The sequence below is a fragment of the Girardinichthys multiradiatus genome, chromosome 2 (genome assembly GCF_021462225.1).
Source record: "Girardinichthys multiradiatus isolate DD_20200921_A chromosome 2, DD_fGirMul_XY1, whole genome shotgun sequence".
NCBI lineage: Eukaryota > Metazoa > Chordata > Actinopteri > Cyprinodontiformes > Goodeidae > Girardinichthys > Girardinichthys multiradiatus.
In genome coordinates, this window is record NC_061795.1 from 33426742 (window position 1) to 33445562 (window position 18821).

General features: G+C 39.6%; 1 protein-coding gene across 3 annotated transcripts in view; it reads right to left on the bottom strand.

The window, feature by feature from the left end:
* arntl2 (aryl hydrocarbon receptor nuclear translocator-like 2) overlaps positions 1–18451 on the bottom strand; it is a 29466-nt gene extending 11015 nt beyond the window's left edge. Inside the window, exons 1-15 of one of the 3 annotated variants that reach the window (XM_047386224.1) lie at positions 17657–18451; positions 9219–9342; positions 9079–9132; positions 8937–8978; positions 8671–8828; positions 8143–8222; positions 7824–7916; positions 5622–5739; positions 5388–5537; positions 5038–5281; positions 4027–4133; positions 3696–3846; positions 3525–3595; positions 2362–2473; positions 313–403 (exon numbers count right to left, since the gene is read on the bottom strand). In XM_047386224.1, coding sequence (XP_047242180.1) covers positions 313–403; positions 2362–2473; positions 3525–3595; positions 3696–3846; positions 4027–4133; positions 5038–5281; positions 5388–5537; positions 5622–5739; positions 7824–7916; positions 8143–8222; positions 8671–8828; positions 8937–8978; positions 9079–9132; positions 9219–9342; positions 17657–17714 — 1653 coding nt within the window. In that variant the 5' untranslated portion in view covers positions 17715–18451. Of the gene's footprint in view, positions 1–312; positions 404–2361; positions 2474–3515; positions 3596–3695; positions 3847–4026; positions 4134–5037; positions 5282–5387; positions 5538–5621; positions 5740–7823; positions 7917–8142; positions 8223–8670; positions 8829–8936; positions 8979–9078; positions 9133–9218; positions 9343–17656 lie in introns of all 3 variants that reach the window. The other 2 variants (XM_047386219.1, XM_047386233.1) reach the window with 2 other exon arrangements.
* Positions 18452–18821: the final 370 nt, after the last annotated feature.

The window sequence follows — 18821 nt, forward strand, 5'->3', positions numbered from 1 at the left end:
ATGTATAATATAAAGTAAAAAAAAAGGTCTTACAGTTTTTGTGCTGCAAAAAAAATATTTCCGCAGCAAATATTCCCCTCTTATTTTTTGTGTGCTTTGTAAAAATACTTCTGCCATAACAATATACCCAACATGCAATTATATCTAAGGTCACCAAACTCCTGAATAAATAAATATGGTAAATATGAGCTTTAACAGCGCCATCTAGTGGAAAGTGTAAAACTTTAACTTGCAGCAAGATTTAATCAGTTTTCTAGATAAGACTAAGACAGGATTTATTTGGTGCATGGACAAACAAAGACAGAAACTTACACTGTTGGTGATGTGATTGAGAGATTGAGGAGACTTATCCTGCGCCAGACTAAACGGACTGACGTTCCCACTGGAAGGTGACGAATTGATCCTGAACAGACCAGCACAGATCAAATCAATACTGCATGAAACACTGAAGCTGGAAAATCAAAGGTGGATGAAAAGAAAAACACCAATAGATCTTGGGTACAATCACATTTCCAGTCATGTGAGAAAATTAGGACACCCCATTAAATATTCTGTTCTTTATTCAGAAATATTTACATATAGATTACTAATCAGTTTAAATTTAAAAACGATTTAAAAAAAACAATTAACCTGTTTTACTCATTAAACAAAATATATCAACAAAAACATGCTTTACAGCAGAAGAAAAAATTAGGACACCCCATCTTTTAACAGATATTCCTATTCCCTTTTGTGAAATATCTTCACTGACACCCTTCTTGTAGACATCTACCCACCTCGCACTCCTCAGTGTTGGAGGGGTTTCTTGTGTTAATGCCTCCCATCATATCTCAATGAGATCAAGACAAAGACACTCAGAGTCCTCTCAGAGAGCTCCTAACTTGGTCTAAAAATTCCTGCCAAGGACTACTAGTTTAAGAGTGATCCAGTTCCCTGCTGAGAGTGACCTTATTTACATGCTCATCATTATTTTGATTTGCTTATTATTATTATGTTTACTCGCCATGCTGGTTGTTTTCCTACTTCATTTATTTAATATTAATGTGGACACTCACTTGTCAGCATTTTACAGTAACTCCCTTCTTGTATAAAGAGGTTTGATTTGTTAAAATGAACAAAACAAAATGGAAAACAAAAAGTGGAGAAAACCAAACTGGACACAGAAGCAGAGCCTGCTGTTGGCACAGCTGCTGGAGGAGAATGGAAGAATGTTGAAAGGTAGATTTGGTCCCAGGATCACAAAGAGGCAGACTTGGGAGCACATTGCCGGGCAGATTAATGAATTGTTCCCTCTGCGTTCAGCACTAGACTAGAATGTGAGAAGCTCTGGTTCCTGCTGCATTCAGAAGCTAGAGAGGAGATTGCAGCAAACCAGCGACCTTCTCCACAGACAGGGGAGCGTGATGGATGGATGGATATTCTCTTTAATATTACCGTAATAGAGGTGCACCTTCAACCTGTCCTGCTGCTGAGACCATTTAATTTCACCCAACTTGAACATTTCCTCACGTTAGCAGCTCTCTTAGGGCCTAATGTGCTTTGTGAATAACGTTTATCTTACTAAAGGAAAACTCTAAGAAAAGTCTTAAAATTCATAAAATTCTAAGATTTTTCTTAAAATGATGTTGCTAGGCACTACTTTTAATCTTAGGGTTCTTTATGAATACGAGCCCCAATCTTCAGTCTACATTCTGCCTCACAAACGTCCTTTCAGCACACCTCCCACGAAAAATAATCTTGTCAAGTTTCTTTCTGATTGTACAGTTTTATACTTTCATATTACCTGCAACAAGAGTCTGCAGCAGGTCCTATGATGACATTATAGGGCTTTTGGTGCCTTCTTCTAGCATCTTGTGTTCTGCTTTCAGGGTGAACTTACTTGAATGGCCACATCTGGGCATCTTGGCAGCTGTTTTAAATGTTCTCCACTTACATACCACTTTCTAAAACACTGGATTTGCTGATTTCAAATACTTTTGAGACCTCTTTGAATCCCTTACTAGACTCAAACTGATACAATCTTCTTTTTGAAGGCCTCAGACAGCTGTTTGGATCTCACCATGGTGTTCACTCTCATTTCAACAGTCAGCAGCACCCCAAACTAAATATCTCAGGTTTAAACAGGGCAAACATCCTTTAAATTACTGAGTAATGATGTTGTTATCGTGCGTATCAATGTGGTGGTGCCCTAATTTATTCCTCACCAGGAATTAAATTTTACAGAAACATTTAAACAGGGTGTTCTTCAGTTATTGTTTATGCTACCCGATTTAAAAATATCTATATGTCCAAACATGTTATAAAAAATAGGGTGTTTTCTCATGACCCTAAAGTTTAAACACTCTTGCTATAATGCTGTACTTGTTGAAATCCAGCAGCTCGTTGGCAATCTGCGTCCCAATGCTTCCAGCGAATATCATTGTTCCAGATGCATAGGAGATGCCTGGAATAACTGGAAGGGTCTTCTTGCAGTCTGTAAGAAGACAAGGTAGATTAGAAGACTTCAAATTTACATTTTGAGACGTCAAGACCGTTTCAGGCCCGGCCTTTTTAAGTAATTGAGTCTTATCTTAAGAGTTATAAGGCCACCAGTCATCAGATTCATCTCAAAATCAGTAACTCTTGGACTTGGCAAATAGGGAATAAAGTGTCCTTGACTAAATACAAAAAGCTAATTTTGTTAACTTTAGTACATTTAATTCCTAAAAATGGCAGTTTGAAGTTTTATTGCTTTGTTTTTAAGAATCAAGAGGTCCGGTTTGACCTGAATTTAATTTTGTCCACAGGTAGTAAACTGCCTTTTTTGGGGGGGATTTTTGAATGTGTGCCACCAGTCAGTTTGTAAAAACCCAAAATATTAAAAGGTTAAAATCAACATGTGATGTAGAAACTCAAACGTGAAGCACGTCAATTTAAATGTGAGAAGAAAAAAAGTCTGGAATAATCAAGCATTTTTTTTATTCTCAATTTTCATTTTTCTACACTTATGATAAAAGCAAAATCCATACTTTTCAGGACAGTGTTAGAACTCTGCAATGTTCACTCAGAGCTCTGCAGAGTGCAGCCAAGTGACATTAAAAATACTTGTGACTTTTAAGACAACCAGTTACCACTACTCCCCTGCAAGACTTTGTTCTTTCAGAAGTCTTTTTCCGCAAATTAATTCAGCTCAGATATTATGATAAAACTCTTAGGCACAGCACATACTGAAAGTATATAAACTGTGTTGTAGAAAAAGCTTGAACAGTTATTTAATTAATAACATATTTTAGATTCCCATTTAAAAACAAACTAATTGAGCTCATCCTTCAGTGTGCACCAGTTTCCTAATACAACATGTTAAAAGTGACCTATAAATATTTCTAGGTCAGACTTCATTTGCTGTCAACGGAAAACCACCCACTTCATTCCTATGCAGTACTGACATGCTCAGCTGCAGGGAAAGTCGTACAGAGTAGTGCATGCATGAAAGCTGTGCATGGATAGATACAGGCTAGTGATTGTTACGCTCTGACCTTTCTGACCTTCCAAAGCCTTGGAATTGCCCGACTGCTCCAACTTATGTCCTGCCCGCCCTGTTCGGCTGTTGTCATACCTTGTCAGGGGACGAGAGAACAGGAAACTGATCATTTTCCGAGCGGCAACGTTCAGATATGGTTAGAAAAAAAATCGAAAAGGAGTCAGCAGATACTCACGATATGACTGTGTTGGTTGAAACTATGTATTCGACTTCTTTGTTCCAGGGATTGACAAAACTAAACCACTGACTTTGCAGAGTGACAAAAGAACCGTATTTTGTTTTGAATTTATAACAGTTTGTCTCTATTTTCTCTCTACTCCTCAGGACTGTAAAGAGGCAACAAGGAAAAAAAAAAAAAAAGCAAGTTAAACAATACAGCAGACAACACACACTATATGTGACATTACCAGTTTGCAACAGCTAGAAACCTTCAGCTTGATGTATAGTTAAGAGGATATGAGTCACAATAGCAGGTTTAAAAAAGAATCATAACTGAGACAAGTTACCTTTTCGATGCCGATCAGCTAAATGTAGTAAATCATCTTGATGGAAGTACTCGTAGCACGACGTTCCGAGCAATTCCTGGGGAAGATAACCTAGAATGGTTGTCGCTCTGTTGGGGAGCAAAGGTTGAAATAAATTATCCAGTCAAAACGTTTTCTACATTCCTAAACAAATCTACTCTGTTCTACGATAAAAATATAAAAATTTTAATTTTGTGCAACACTAATAAAAAAATACTGTTAAAATTTAAAATGAACGCGATTCATCTAAAAAACAAAATCAAAAAGGACAGGAAATATTTTACTTATTAACTGAAATATTTTAAACTTTTTGAATCAGAAAGAGATAATTCCCCCCCCTAGGGTTCCTCCCTATTTTGAGTTAAATGACACAAAAAACAACACCGCTTTGTTGTCTTATAATCAGGAATTGAAAAGGAGTTTCAATTTCTTGTTAATGGACCTATGCAAAAATACTCCAGATTAATGAAAATGAAGAGAAAATGCTCAAAATATGTTTTTCGCTATTGGCCAGTATTCACACCTTTTATATTGCAGCCCCAAACATCATCTTTAAAAGCTACATCAGATTATGGAATAAAATCCAGCAGTGGCAAGACTGAGTGTCAAATGATCCCAATCCCCCCATTTATTCACATACATCAGACTATACTGTTCCTGTTCTGCTTAAGGCCACAATAGTAATATGTTTGCCACCTTCAAAGTTTAATCTGTATTATGTTAAGACTTCATACTCCAACCAGAGCTCTTGCTGAAAGATCATTAGTTTCCTTTATTCAAGGAGATTCAACTATAAAAAGGTACTTGTTTCTGCTGTTTACATTCATGGTGAAGTTGATAATTAAGCTGCACCTAGCATCTCATTTAAAAGGAAAGTTTTAACATTCCTGCAGAGCATACATCTAACAATTCTTAAAACTTAACCAGCTATGGTCCTAATGACAAGCAACCCTAAGCCCATTTTACCATCCTGTAAATGGAAATCAAATCTACCTTTGATCAACAAAGGTGAATTTTCCATCCATGGCGTAGCGCGTAACAAACTCGGTGGGTTTAACTCGAACTTCTCCGTTAACTTGCGGTGCCGAGAGTGAATGGACGCGCCCCACCGCCACCAGGCAGCTGAAGTAGGAGCTGTCCTGCTTGTCCGCTTCCCCTTCCCCCTCTGCTCCCATCTGACTGGTTGGCCAGCTGCGCATGTAGCCGGTGCAGTGGACTGTGCAATATTTCTGTGACACTGAATAAACAAAAACCATTTGCATTCAATATCATCAACAATATGCACAAAATAAAATTCACCCCGTTATCATTGGTAAAAGTTCCAAAGCAGCTTATTCTATCACCTTTCTTTTTAGAGGCATTAACCTGGCTTTCCTTTTCTTCCACTTTCACGGGCATTTTGTTGTACTTCATGCGACAAAAGAAGGAGCGACGAGCGCCTGAACACAACCGGGACGCACCGATGGGAAGGTCAGCCTGAACCTGCAGACCAGCTGCAGACACCCCGAGTGTTAACCAAATTGCGGTAAATGAGATATTTCCAACTCTCATGCAGAAGCAAAAAGAAAATGCTTTACTTTTAGCATCTATTAGCCGTTCCCGAGGGTGCAACTCAGAAGCCGACAGCTGCTCCTTCACTTTTGCCATGTCCTTGGGGTGTATGTAGTCAAACAGGCTCTGTCCAATCAGCTCCGCCTAAAATAAAACACACAGATCACCACAGACTTAAACAAGGCTCCCGTGTTGATAAAACAACCATGAAAAATATCTAGGTTAAACCGAGCTAAGAGCTAGTTTCACAAGGTATTTTTACTGAGGACTGTTGCCCAAGGAGCACACCAGTGTGTAAAGCTGTGTTTAAGACACACTATTGATGTTCTTTACAGTGTTCTGCAAAAGCAGTCATACTCATTGAACTTTTAACATTTTGTCATGTTACAGTCACAAAGTTCAGTACATTTTAATGGGTTTTTAATGGGAAAACAAGGTAGTGCAAAGCTGTAAAGTAACTAAAAGGAAGATCATACAAGTTATCTCTTTCTTTTCTGTAAGTCTGAAAATTAAGGCCTGCATTTTTATTTCAAAACCTCCAAAAAAAACCTGGGTGTAATTCAAATTCAGTATAAATTAGGCAGATCTGTGAGGAACTCAAATCACAGAATCATAAAGACCAAGAGGCGCAGCAGTTAAAACAGGGTGAGGTTATAAAACAACTATCTTTTAACCACCTAAATCTGGTCTTGTTGGAGCAGTGGCAAGAAAAATGAAACGTTACAATCTAGATACAAAATACTATTTGCTGTGGAAAACTAACAAAGAACATCCTGAAATACTAATAGTGAAACACGGTAGAGGCAGCATCATGCTGAGGGGACTCTCTTCTCCAGGGACTAGGAGGTTGGTCAGAGTTGATGGTAAGATTGATGGAGCTAAAATATAGGGCAAAACTGGAAGAAAACATGTTAGAGGCAGCAAACGACTTGAGAGTGGAACAGAGGAGCAGCAGGAGAATAACATGAAATGTAATGTTTATGAAAACTTTCCATCCAATCTGACTGAGGTTTTGCTGTTTTACAAAAGAGGAATAGGATAATTTTAGGGTGTATTCCCACCAGGAAGGTCCTTTGGTCCACTTGTTCAGTCTGGACCAAAAGCAGATTTATAACTTGTGAACAAAGCCATACAGGTGACGATCATTTCTCTTATTGGACAGAAATGTCAAGGGCGAAGCAGAGCACAGAAATGGGGTAAAAAACTGTGGAAGTCCTGCGTGGAGCAGCTCTGTTCTGCTTATTGAGCAGTTATTACAGCTGCAATATCACTGTGAGAGTCAAGAGCAGCTCAACACAGATTTTGAGATGTTCCATTTATAATTTTGGAACCCCTTCGGAGAATGCGTTCTGCAAGCCGAAGGAGACGCTGTGCTCGGCACACAGCTAAAATATGCAGGCAATGGTGTTGCTAAGCAACAGAGCGCGCTTCAGAGGAGATTTTGGTATAACGTTTACTGCTACGGTGGCTTGTTAAGTCCAAAGAGACGTACGTTTCCTGTAGTTGGGCCAGACTGAGGCTGGTTTGTATTCACACCAGAAGCGAAACTTACCAGGGCTTGTTGAGAAACGGAGTGAGACAACCTCAAAAAGTGGGCCTTGGCCTGGTTGTTAGGCCCGGACCAAGGGGGAAAACGAACTGTGGTCCATTTAAAGGGGACCAAAAGGGGCAGGTGTGAATACACCCTCAGTCTCTAAATGTGCAAAGCTAGTTGAGGCGTATGCCAAGTGACTTGAAGCTGTAACCGCAGAGAAGGGTTGTTAAATCAGGGTAGGCCGGCAACACTTTTCAGATTTTTAGTTGTTAAAAATATTGAAATTTATGTGTTATTTTGCTTCCACTTTATAATTCTGCACCTCTATGTGTAGGTCTGCCACATAAAATCCATTGAAGTTAGTGGTTGTAATGTGACAAAATGTGAAAAGGCTCAATGGGTATAAACACCTTTACAAGGTAACCTCCTAACAGATCTGTCCATTTATAAAAGCAGTACAAAAACATAACTATTGAGCACATACATAGTAAATGAATGTTTTACTTTTTCTTGGCCGTTTTACAGCAGCGAGCATGACAATGATGTTGAACAGGCCCCTTTAAAGTCTCTCACACCTCGTAGATTCCCGTCTATCCACTATACAGACATAATTACAAAACCCATCTGGTGTGTCTGATGTTTTTACATTAAGTCACAAAAAAAGCAGATTATGTGACAAATGTAGAAGTGTTACCCGACTATAATTTAATATCTTTGTGATGGACTCTGAGACGAAAACTATTTTCCCACGATCACAGCCCACTACAAACAGGAACCCATCTGCAGCCTGCACAACAGAGACAAGGAAAGAGCGACAGTCAGGATCTGGTCAAGACAAAAGCACAAAGCCATCAGGCCTTTCTAAAATTTAAAACACATTGTAAATGTAACTAGTTTAAAAAGAATACAAACATCATTTAGTCTACTTTATTTCTCTGTTATTGATAGAAAATGTCTTCAAAATTGTGATCATAAAGAAAACCAAAGTAACGTGTTTTACTATTTGTGTTTACCTTGAGGACGAGGTGTTTAAGCTCTTCATCCGGAAGGAATGATGGTTTGTAGCTCGCTTCAGAAAAGGAGCTCGCTGAACCTGAAATTATAGGCAAAATTGCTCTATTTTAAAATGACTCTATTTTAATATATTCCAAGTGTTATGATCTTGATAAAGTAATATTTAGCCAGACGGACAGAGTCTCACGGCAGCAGATGCCCACAAATGCTTAAGGTCACAGAGTGATGGAACCACAGATGAGGAGACGAAAGAAGAAAACTATCTGATGATATCGCAACATTTACCAATATTATCGCCATCGTAAGATTTTCTAACACCGCGCGGCCCTGATCTATTTCCAAAAAACTTGCAGGTTAAACATTTTGGCATAAATCAAAAGAGGTTAGCAAAACACACTTCCGGTTCCGCCAAAAATTCCTATAAAAATGAACTTTGTTAAACCTAGACAATAAACATTTTTAAACTTAACCGAGTAAAGTTGGGATTGCCATCTTTGATAACAAAAGGGTAGAGATGAAATCTGCACCTTTGAGGGATTTTAGGTGCTGCACTGCCATTCTGAGCACCGTGAGTTTGTCCAGTTTACGGGACATGGGGTTACACGTAGGGACCATGGCTGAAAGCTTGTCAATGAGATTGTTCATTTTGTCTCGTCTCCTCTTCTCAATTTGGCTGTGTGGTTCCCTGCAGGAACATTAAAAAGCACATCGTTGACGAATGAAAGGCAGGATTATTAGACTTTAACAGGCATTTCTTTGAGAGGTTTATATTTCATGTCTTAAGTTTGTCTACCTGAAGCATTTGATTTTGACATGTTGGTCCTCATCATCTGACCTGTGGAGAGAAAACAACCAAATTCACATGGATCGATTGAATTTATTCTGGGGAACTTTGTACAAAAATATTAGTTTCCCTTTAAAAATGAACAAAGCACCTGTTTAGGTCATCTTCCATATCTGCATCATTAACTAAAGCCAATTTTGAATCCCTAAGAGGATAATAAACACATAATTTAATTCAACTGATTTTTTTCCAATGTATTTAAACCAGAACAAATATATCAGGAATACTCACTGGTTGTCTGTGCTTCCCTTGCGCTTCCTTGGCATGTCCATGTTCAAGGACATACCAGATGTCAAGGATGGGGTCATCAAGCTGGGCAGAGAATTGCTCTGTTCTTCCTCAACCAGCACGTCATCTGAAACACAAGCATCAAATAAACTGAAACCACCACCACCATTTATTTGAAACAAGGCACGATTATGTTATCAGTATCAAAAGGACAAGAAGGTTTTAAAAAGTACTGCTTAAACTTCCCAGCAGTTTAGTCCTCTTAATCAGATACCAGATAAAGTGCCAGAGGTGTCTCAGGCTGTAAGTACCAACTAGTATGGACTCCCTCACTAGTTGCTCCACACTGTTTTTGTTCTAGCAACTAGAAATGACTACACCAGTCGGCTCAAGAACACAACGAACCGCCAGTGAAGTTGGCACATCAGAGCGTTTTACATGAGGAAAGTATTTCACAAATCTACACTGTTATGAAGAAGAATGTAGTTGCTCACTTGAACATTTACTTTGTTTTTACTTTTTTGTCATTACGTAAGATAGTAGGCTATCCAAACCAACCTGGCCCTATTCAAAATGCCCATACACCTAATAACTGGTTGTGTTTGGCAAGAACAACTGCCATCAAGTTTTTGCGATGACAATAATGAATCTTTTACATTGCTATGGAGGAATTTTGGCCCAATCTTCTTTGCAGAATTGCTTTAGCTCTGCCCCACAGGAAGGTTTTCAAGAGGAATACGTTTGAAATTTGACTAGAACACTTCAGAACATTCTTTTTTATAATTTTTTGAAGCATTCAATCGTGCAATTATCTTTGTGGTTTGGATCATTGCCCTGTTGCTTAACTCAAATCAGGTCACAAGCTGATGGCTGGACAATACGGGCTCTGGTAAAGACCACAAAGAAAAGACCACAAAAGAATCCTAACACTAAAAGTACCTCTTTGTGACGTCATTTTAAGAAAAATCTTAGAATTTCTCAAATTCTACGATTTTTCTTAGAATCTTTCTCTCAGTAAGATAAAAGTGATTCACAAAGCAACTTAGACCTTAAGAGAGCTCCTAACGTGAGGAAATGTTAGGAGAATATGTCTCCTTTCTCTCCGTCTTTCCGCCATCTTAAGAAACTCTTCAGCTTGATAAAAGTCCTCCTCACTACACCTAACAATGAATAGTGAATAAATAAAACGCTACCAGCTCGACCATGCAGAGATCCACCCCCTTAAACATTTGAGGTAAATGAACACAAACTTCTATAAAAATCATACAATTATTAATATAGAGATAAGATTAACCTCATTATCCCCCTAGGGGGACATAAATAGTTTTAGCAGCGGGACAGGTTAAAGGTGAACCTCTGGTTAGGTAATATTAGGACAGATAAAAAAATAAATAATAGAAACAATAATAAATAACCATGGTTAAAAAGTGTACAAAATTACAAACAATATAGTAAAGAATTATTTAAATATTTAGACTGTGAAATGCTTTAAAAAAAAAGATGTAAATGAGGTGAATAAGTATTTGCTGTATTGTGCATGATGATGCCAGCAGCCTAAGCCTAAATGGTCGTCTACACCCACCCGTCTGTGGAGAAGGTCGCTGGTGTGCTGCAATCTCCTCAGTAGCTTCTGAATTCAGCAGGTACCAGAGCTGCTCACATTCCATTCATTTTAATCAAACTAAGCCTCATTATATAAGTACGCAATCACAGTAAAATTCTGAATTTTAATATCTATATGAAATTAATAATTAATATGAAATAGATACCTTTTGTTTTTCATAGATAGAGAGAGAAAAAACACTTTTTGGTATTTTTGTTTTAATATATTTGTCCACGAGTGACATGGCCGCTGGCCGTATGGTGCAGTAGTTAACAACGCAGTCTCAAAGCACAGAAAGTTCCTGTTTTGAACCTTGATTGGGGCAGTTCTGTTAGGGTTGTGCACACTTTCCTTAAACCAATCAGCGAAATGGGTTTCCATCAGTGTTCCAGTTTCCTTCCTGGCCAAAGACATAAACGCTAAACGTAAAAATCTTTCTAAAAAGTGACCAGAAGGGAAATATTTGAAGCCTCTCAGAATCTTGAAGTCTAATTGCTCAGGTCTTTATATTTCCACATCTGTTCTGGTGCGCCATAAGCTGAGAGACGTCTGAAAAATATGTGGGTAAAAAACTCAAGAGAATGCCAGAAAACAAACATGACGATGGCCGTTACTCATGACATCTATTTTTAACTATGAGCCACAAACCCTGTGACCCAAATAGCCTTTATCAGATCAGCGGTGACCCGACTTCTAATCTTCCTTACCCTGCTAAGTTCTGCCAGATTGCAAGTCTGCATCAAAGGTGAGCAGCTGAGAGGACACCAGGCTGTAAACACATTCTTCCATTAAATCCTACAACCCTTCTCACAGGCTCACGTTTTTACTTACTAGCTCATTCACTGAATATTTGACTTGCACCTGCACGACCCCACGCCCTGTGCACATTTCCAGTAATGGTATCATGAGAAGATGCTGCTCGATGAAAGTCTAATTTCTTCACCTAATTTGAAACGGCAACCCCTGAACCTTAAAGTTGAAATATTTACACAATAATACTTCATGAATAAGAATATACACAAAAAAACAAAACACAAACATCACAGATGTTCCTGACTAGAAAACAGGAGTCAGCCAGTGCAACAAGACTGTAAATATAGCATGAGTTAGATTCTGCAGGACTAGACCACATTCTTCTTGCTTAAACGAGGTTCAACGTATCTATGCAAATATGTCACAAAGCTCAGAAGTGAATTCAGATAACTGCACAAAAGAAATGCCTTAAATTCAGAACTAAAACAGCATTCATTCTGTTGAGCAGAATTGGCACAGATTCTAGAATCTAGAGTTATATAAAATGTTGTCTAAACAGAGAGCCATAATTTTATCTATTTCACACATTTTCCCTTTTCTCAACCCCCCAAATCTGCAATATTTTATTCTGCTCGCCTCAAATGGACTGCTTTACATTGCCAGAAGTGCCGGACCTGAAGGACCACTCCCCAAGGTTGCTCCATAAAGCAAACGCAAAATGTACAACACAGTTGTGGACACACCCGTCCTTTCATTTTGAATACACAGACATGTCCAAACCTCTACCTGCTTGCTCAGTTCTTTTCATTCAGATTAATCCAAAACATACCAGGGCATGCAAATGAATAGCCGCTCCAGAGCAGGCCTGTGTGTACTTTCTTGGTTTAAGCTGATGCTAATGTTTTGGTGTCAATCTATGTTCAGCAAAAGACAATCTAATTACATCTGTTGTCATCTTTATGCCACTACAGGCCGTTTGACTGCAAGGTAGGGCTGCACAATATTGGCAGCAATCTCTGTGACCTTTAGCATCTTGGGAACTGTAATCTGTGTCAACATGAGCCTCTTCTGCAGGAAGTTTCTATTCAACAAGCTGAATATCTTAATGGCATACCAAATATGTATTTGGGAAACTTGGAATATATTAGCCAATGATTACTGCCTTCCAAACTGTATTAATATGCATAACATATTATTATTATTTCAATGTTGACATATTTGTGATATATTGTACAGCCCTCCTGAAGGGGTGCAGCTGTTCACCTGACGTCTACTGCAGGACATTTCATACCTAGCATAAGTCAATTTGCACCCATCAGGGGGATGTTTTATACCAGCAGTAGGTCATTTAGGGTGCTTTTACACCAGGATAATCCAGGTGACTCAGTTGGATTGAGCCACCTGGACTCCAGAAACACTTCACACCTTTGTTTGATTTTTGGTACCACTTTCACACGGAACATTTCAAAACAGACCAAACCGCCAGCACAACGGTTCCCTTGTTTGATCCGCAGCAGAGTTCAAACAAGCTTCCACACCCACCTTAATCAAAAGGTCTATCCAAGGAAACAAACTCTGGTCCGTTTAAAATGGACCCAACGCTTGTGTGAAAGCGCCCTTAGAGTTATTGTAGAAAATTGACCCTGAGCCCACTATGTGATCCTTTGGATATCGTGACTGCTTTGATTTCTTTAAGACCAGCCAATAATGTTTTTATTTACATGATGTTTTAAAGAAGTGTCAATGGCTTGTTTTGGGTATTTGTAATGTTTATGGTTTTATTGCTTCACAGTTAAATGGTTCTATTTTAGAGAGGCACCGACCAGGCTTTTGCTAGTCGATACATACAGGTCCTTCTCAAACAATTAGCATATTGTGATAAAGTTCATTATTTTCCATAATGTTATGATGAAAATTTAACATTCATATATTTTAGATTCATTGCACACTAACTGAAATATTTCAGGTCTTTTATTGTCTTAATACGGATGATTTTGGCATACAGCTCATGAAAACCCGAAATTCCTATCTCACAAAATTAGCATATTTCATCTGACCAATAAAAGAAAAGTGTTTTTAATACAAAAAACGTCAACCTTCAAATAATCATGTACAGTTATGCACTCAATACTTGGTCGGGAATCCTTTTGCAGAAATGACTGCTTCAATGCGGCGTGGCATGGAGGCAATCAGCCTGTGGCACTGCTGAGGTCTTATGGAGGCCCAGGATGCTTCGATAGCGGCCTTTAGCTCATCCAGAGTGTTGGGTCTTGAGTCTCTCAACGTTCTCTTCACAATATCCCACAGATTCTCTATGGGGTTCAGGTCAGGAGAGTTGGCAGGCCAATTCAGCACAGTGATACCATGGTCAGTAAACCATTTACCAGTGGTTTTGGCACAGTGAGCAGGTGCCAGGTCGTGCTGAAAAATGAAATCTTCATCTCCATAAAGCTTTTCAGCAGATGGAAGCATGAAGTGCTCCAAAATCTCCTGATAGCTAGCTGCATTGACCCTGCCCTTGATAAAACACAGTGGACCAACACCAGCAGCTGACACGGCACCCCAGACCATCACTGACTGTGGGTACTTGACACTGGACTTCTGGCATTTTGGCATTTCCTTCTCCCCAGTCTTCCTCCAGACTCTGGCACCTTGATTTCCGAATGACATGCAGAATTTGCTTTCATCTGAAAAAAGTACTATGGACCACTGAGCAACAGTCCAGTGCTGCTTCTCTGTAGCCCAGGTCAGGCGCTTCTGCCGCTGTTTCTGGTTCAAAAGTGGCTTGACCTGGGGAATGCGGCACCTGTAGCCCATTTCCTGCACACGCCTGTGCACGGTGGCTCTGGATGTTTCTACTCCAGACTCAGTCCACTGCTTCCGCAGGTACCCCAAGGTCTGGAATCGGCCCTTCTCCACAATCTTCCTCAGGGTCCGGTCACCTCTTCTCGTTGTGCAGCGTTTTCTGCCACACTTTTTCCTTCCCACAGACTTTCCACTGAGGTGCCTTGATACAGCACTCTGGGAACAGCCTATTCGTTCAGAAATTTCTTTCTGTGTCTTACCCTCTTGCTTGAGGGTGTCAATAGTGGCCTTCTGGACAGCAGTCAGGTCGGCAGTCTTACCCATGATTGGGGTTTTGAGTGATGAACCAGGCTGGGAGTTTTAAAGGCCTCAGGAATCTTTTGCAGGTGTTTAGAGTTAACTCGTTGATTCAGATGATTAGGTTCATAGCTCGTTTAGAGACCCTTTTAATGATATGCTAATTTTGTGAGATAGGTATTTTGGGTTTTCATGAGCTGTATGCCAAAATCATCTGTATTAAGACAATAAAAGACCTGAAATATTTCAGTTAGTGTGCAATGAATCTAAAATATATGAATATTAAATTTTCATCATGACGTTATGGAAAATAATGAACTTTATCACAATATGATAATATTTTGAGAAGGACCTGTATTTCCGTTTTTCTTTCAGGCTTCTACAGCCAGTGCTGATTTTCCTTCCAAGAAATACTAACTGGTTTAAATGTAAAAAAAACTAAACACGCTGCTTCCGACAGTAGAACCAGGAAATAAAGGGATAATGAATTTATGCCTGTTTACGCATCTAAGCACGTGTCCCCTCACCTTTATTTGATTCTTACTCAACTAAAAACAGTACATCAATTCACATGCATGCCTGGTGATGTGTTTACAGACTGAAGAAAGTGCGAGTTTTCAGTTTTGACGCAGTTAAGGTGGAAACTCCAATCCTCACGTGTCCTTGTTCTGCTCGCTGTAGATGTCTCTGCTCCAGCACAGCCCTGTAAATAACCCATCCATTTAATTCAGGTGCATTTTACCAAGTAGACATATAAAACATGAAGGTTCTGGTAAGATGTAGTAAGCAGTTACTATCTTAACATGCAGTAGAGAACCCAGCACACCACATACATAATAATACCATACATAATCACTGACGTCTGTGTAAATAACTTAACAATGCAAATGCAGCAAGGTCATAAAATAGCTTGAAAGACTGATGTTTTTGAGGAGTCAGCTTTGGTCTTGGCTTCCTATCCTACTAGTTATCAGCTTCAGCCTCCAGAACCAACCGATCTGGATTCATATTAAACGAAGACACCAAATGAGTTATCTCCTGCAGATAATACCTGCTTCTAACCTTTGAACAGAACAAAAATTGGCCGATTTATTGGTGCATCACTAGAAGCAAACAACAGATCTCAAAAATCTGCTCATGGTTTTTTTTAAACACCATAAGACCCAACAACGTTTCCTTTACATTATATGGTCCGTCACTGTCCTTCCAAATTCACAGGACTTGTTGTCCATGATGAGAGGAATAAACCCAGTGAAGGACTTGTTGAAAAAAGAATTTGTTCCCATGTTATAGAGGGGGAACTGATTATTTCAGCTGTCTGAAATATTCTGCTCCCCCCTGTAATTCTGGCAAATAAAGAGTAAATGTGTCCACATTCACAAGAATAGTTGTGTATGATGTGAGGAATGACCCACCCAAAATATATGGTGATTGGTTAATCCCTGTCCCATGGGGCAACAAAACATTACGAGGTGTGAGCGTCAGGCTGGAATACTGTGTTCTCCTATGATGTTCCTATAAATATTTCACCCTCTTTTTAAAAGAGAGAAAATATGTTCTCATACATGACAGGGACAGTATGTTTAATATAGGAATATGTAAAGTACTTAAATAATAGTAGAGCGGATTATTTTAAACAAAACAACATCAGACATTATCAAAGCAGTAAATGTCTTTTATAAATCCAGTATTTTGTCATATTTTACATTAGAACGCGATTTACCAGAAAAATAAGCTACACTCTCATCTATTCAGGAAGCCAACAGAGTGAGCATCCATTGTTTTATATCAGTAATAAAAAAGTAGAAATAAACACGACGTGTTTGGTGGCTGATTGATGTCCGTCAGGTTAAAGTGAACATGACACAAGTTGGAAAAGACATGGATTCTTTCGGCGAAACAACACGAAACTGTGCAAAAACAACCTCACAAGACCAGGTTTATTTTGTATTTATTTATTTTTTCTAGGAGCTGTTGATTCAAAATGAAGTAACAACATTGACATGAATACGTTTCGTCGTTTTAACGACAAATCGATCAGAAAAGCTGTGAAGACGGTCGGATCCGCCTCTCTGTGCGCGCTCCCGACACAGAGGGAACAGAATATTTCAGGGGAACAGAATTTCGCACAACACCTGTAACTGGCCCACGACCGTTTGTTTGGACTCGGATAAAAGAAGAATGAAAATTGAACGTGTGTTTTTAATTTCTCAAATATATTTTTAAATACGTCTGTTTGCAGTCATCTCTGTCTTCTCACTTGTGCAGCCGCATCAAAATAATTGACCAACGTTTCCATTCTTATTCTGAACCGATCCACATCACAGTTTAAACAGTCCAGTACATCCAGTTCCGACACCACAACTGACTTATATGACATTTAAGGAGGACTGGCTGTTCCATTCAGAGAAGCTCACTGGCAACAAAAGCTTAGCACCAACAACCGGCTCAGCTCCTCATTTTCATAGAACCGATGGCAAGAAAGCTTAACGCCGCCGTGTAATAACTGGAACCGCTGCTGTTTCTAAACATAGTGTTAAATATATCAAATATAACAAGGTTCTCAGGAACACCACCTTAAATAAACACATCCATAATCGAGAGAGAGCGATAAACATAGGCCTCGCTGCTGCTAAGCTAGCTTGGGCTGTGGTTTACATGTACGGGTAAACATTAATACGAGCGAATAACTACATTTTAACAGTAAAAAGCTTATTCATTTTTGACGTGTTTGGGTTGCGAACCGCTGGTGGTGTGACAAACAAGTTCGTGCAGCTGTTACATAAATGGTGAAGCGTTAGAGGGCGAGCTTGCTCTACTGATCTACTGACCTAGTTTCGGAATAGCGCAAACTCCTCAGTAGAGCGGGGCGACAAACACCCCTGAACCTCACCTTCTTAACCTAAACTTCGATGCAAGGCAGCCCGTGCTGCCCGCATATGTGAGCATTTAACAGCGGTAACAGCATTGCCTCTTTACTTACCTGCCGGTTCGCTTCCCGCTCTGTCACCGCCGCCAGCTGCTGTGTTCTCGGCCGACATGGCTGGAGCCGGAGCCGGTTCTCTGGGGCTCGGGACTCCAATACATGGATGAGGCAGTCGACAACCTCCGGTTATGTAGGACGGGGCTGTGTAGGTGCCGCCAAATTTTGTAAAGTCGTTTTGATAAACTCCTTATTGGTAGAAAGAAAAAGTGAATAAATAAGGATGAGGGATTGGTAACGTGACCAAAATTACCGGCGTGCTATGCAACGAGAGAAGTGAGGTGAGGGGCGCAGTGGGACGCGGAAGCCGGAGGACAGTCTCCTCCTACCGGTTCACCGCTGCTGCCACTTCATGGCAGTTCATTTTATCCCCTTTTGTTTAAATGCCACATAGATAACATCACATTAAATTAATTAATTATACTAGTACATTTCAATAAGTTAGAATAACATTTGAATTGAAATATCATTGCTCAGTCAGTCACTTAATTTACGGTGGCCGGGGGGGTGCAAACCAACATTACAAAATCTAAAACACTTTTACAAACCTAAAGACAAATTAACATTTCAGAAAACAAGATGCGAAACACTTTTACAAATACTGAAACAAATTGACATTGCACAAAATCAACCGGAAAGGGAATGCACCAACGGCGATGCTGACCCGGAAATACGGTGGCCGGGGGGTGCAAAGCACTTTTACAAGTACCAATACAAATTTACATTTCATAAAACAAATTTACATTACAGAAAAAAAATTTACATTACAGAAAACAAATTTACATTTCAGAAAATCAACCGGAAAGGGAATGTACCAACGCCGAGGCTGACCCGGAAGTCAGCCTCAGCGGCTGCATCCTTCGAAGGCCGTATTTGTAGGCCGATTACATTACAACGCGGCGACGAAGGCTGTCTCAATTCATGAATCATTCTGAGCAAATGCTGCCGACAAATGTGTCCTTATTTTGCCCGATTTGAAGGATGCGTTGTGAGTATCCTTCGCGGCCCATCATTTCCCATCATTCATTGCGGGTCAAAGCGGATTGGTCAAGCAGGGGAAGCCATGGCGGACCATAGCAGCAAAAGCTGTGAGTAAATTGTGGAAAATTACACTTTCTGTGACACAAATTAACTTCTACAATGTTTTTAGTGCGGGAATATAACT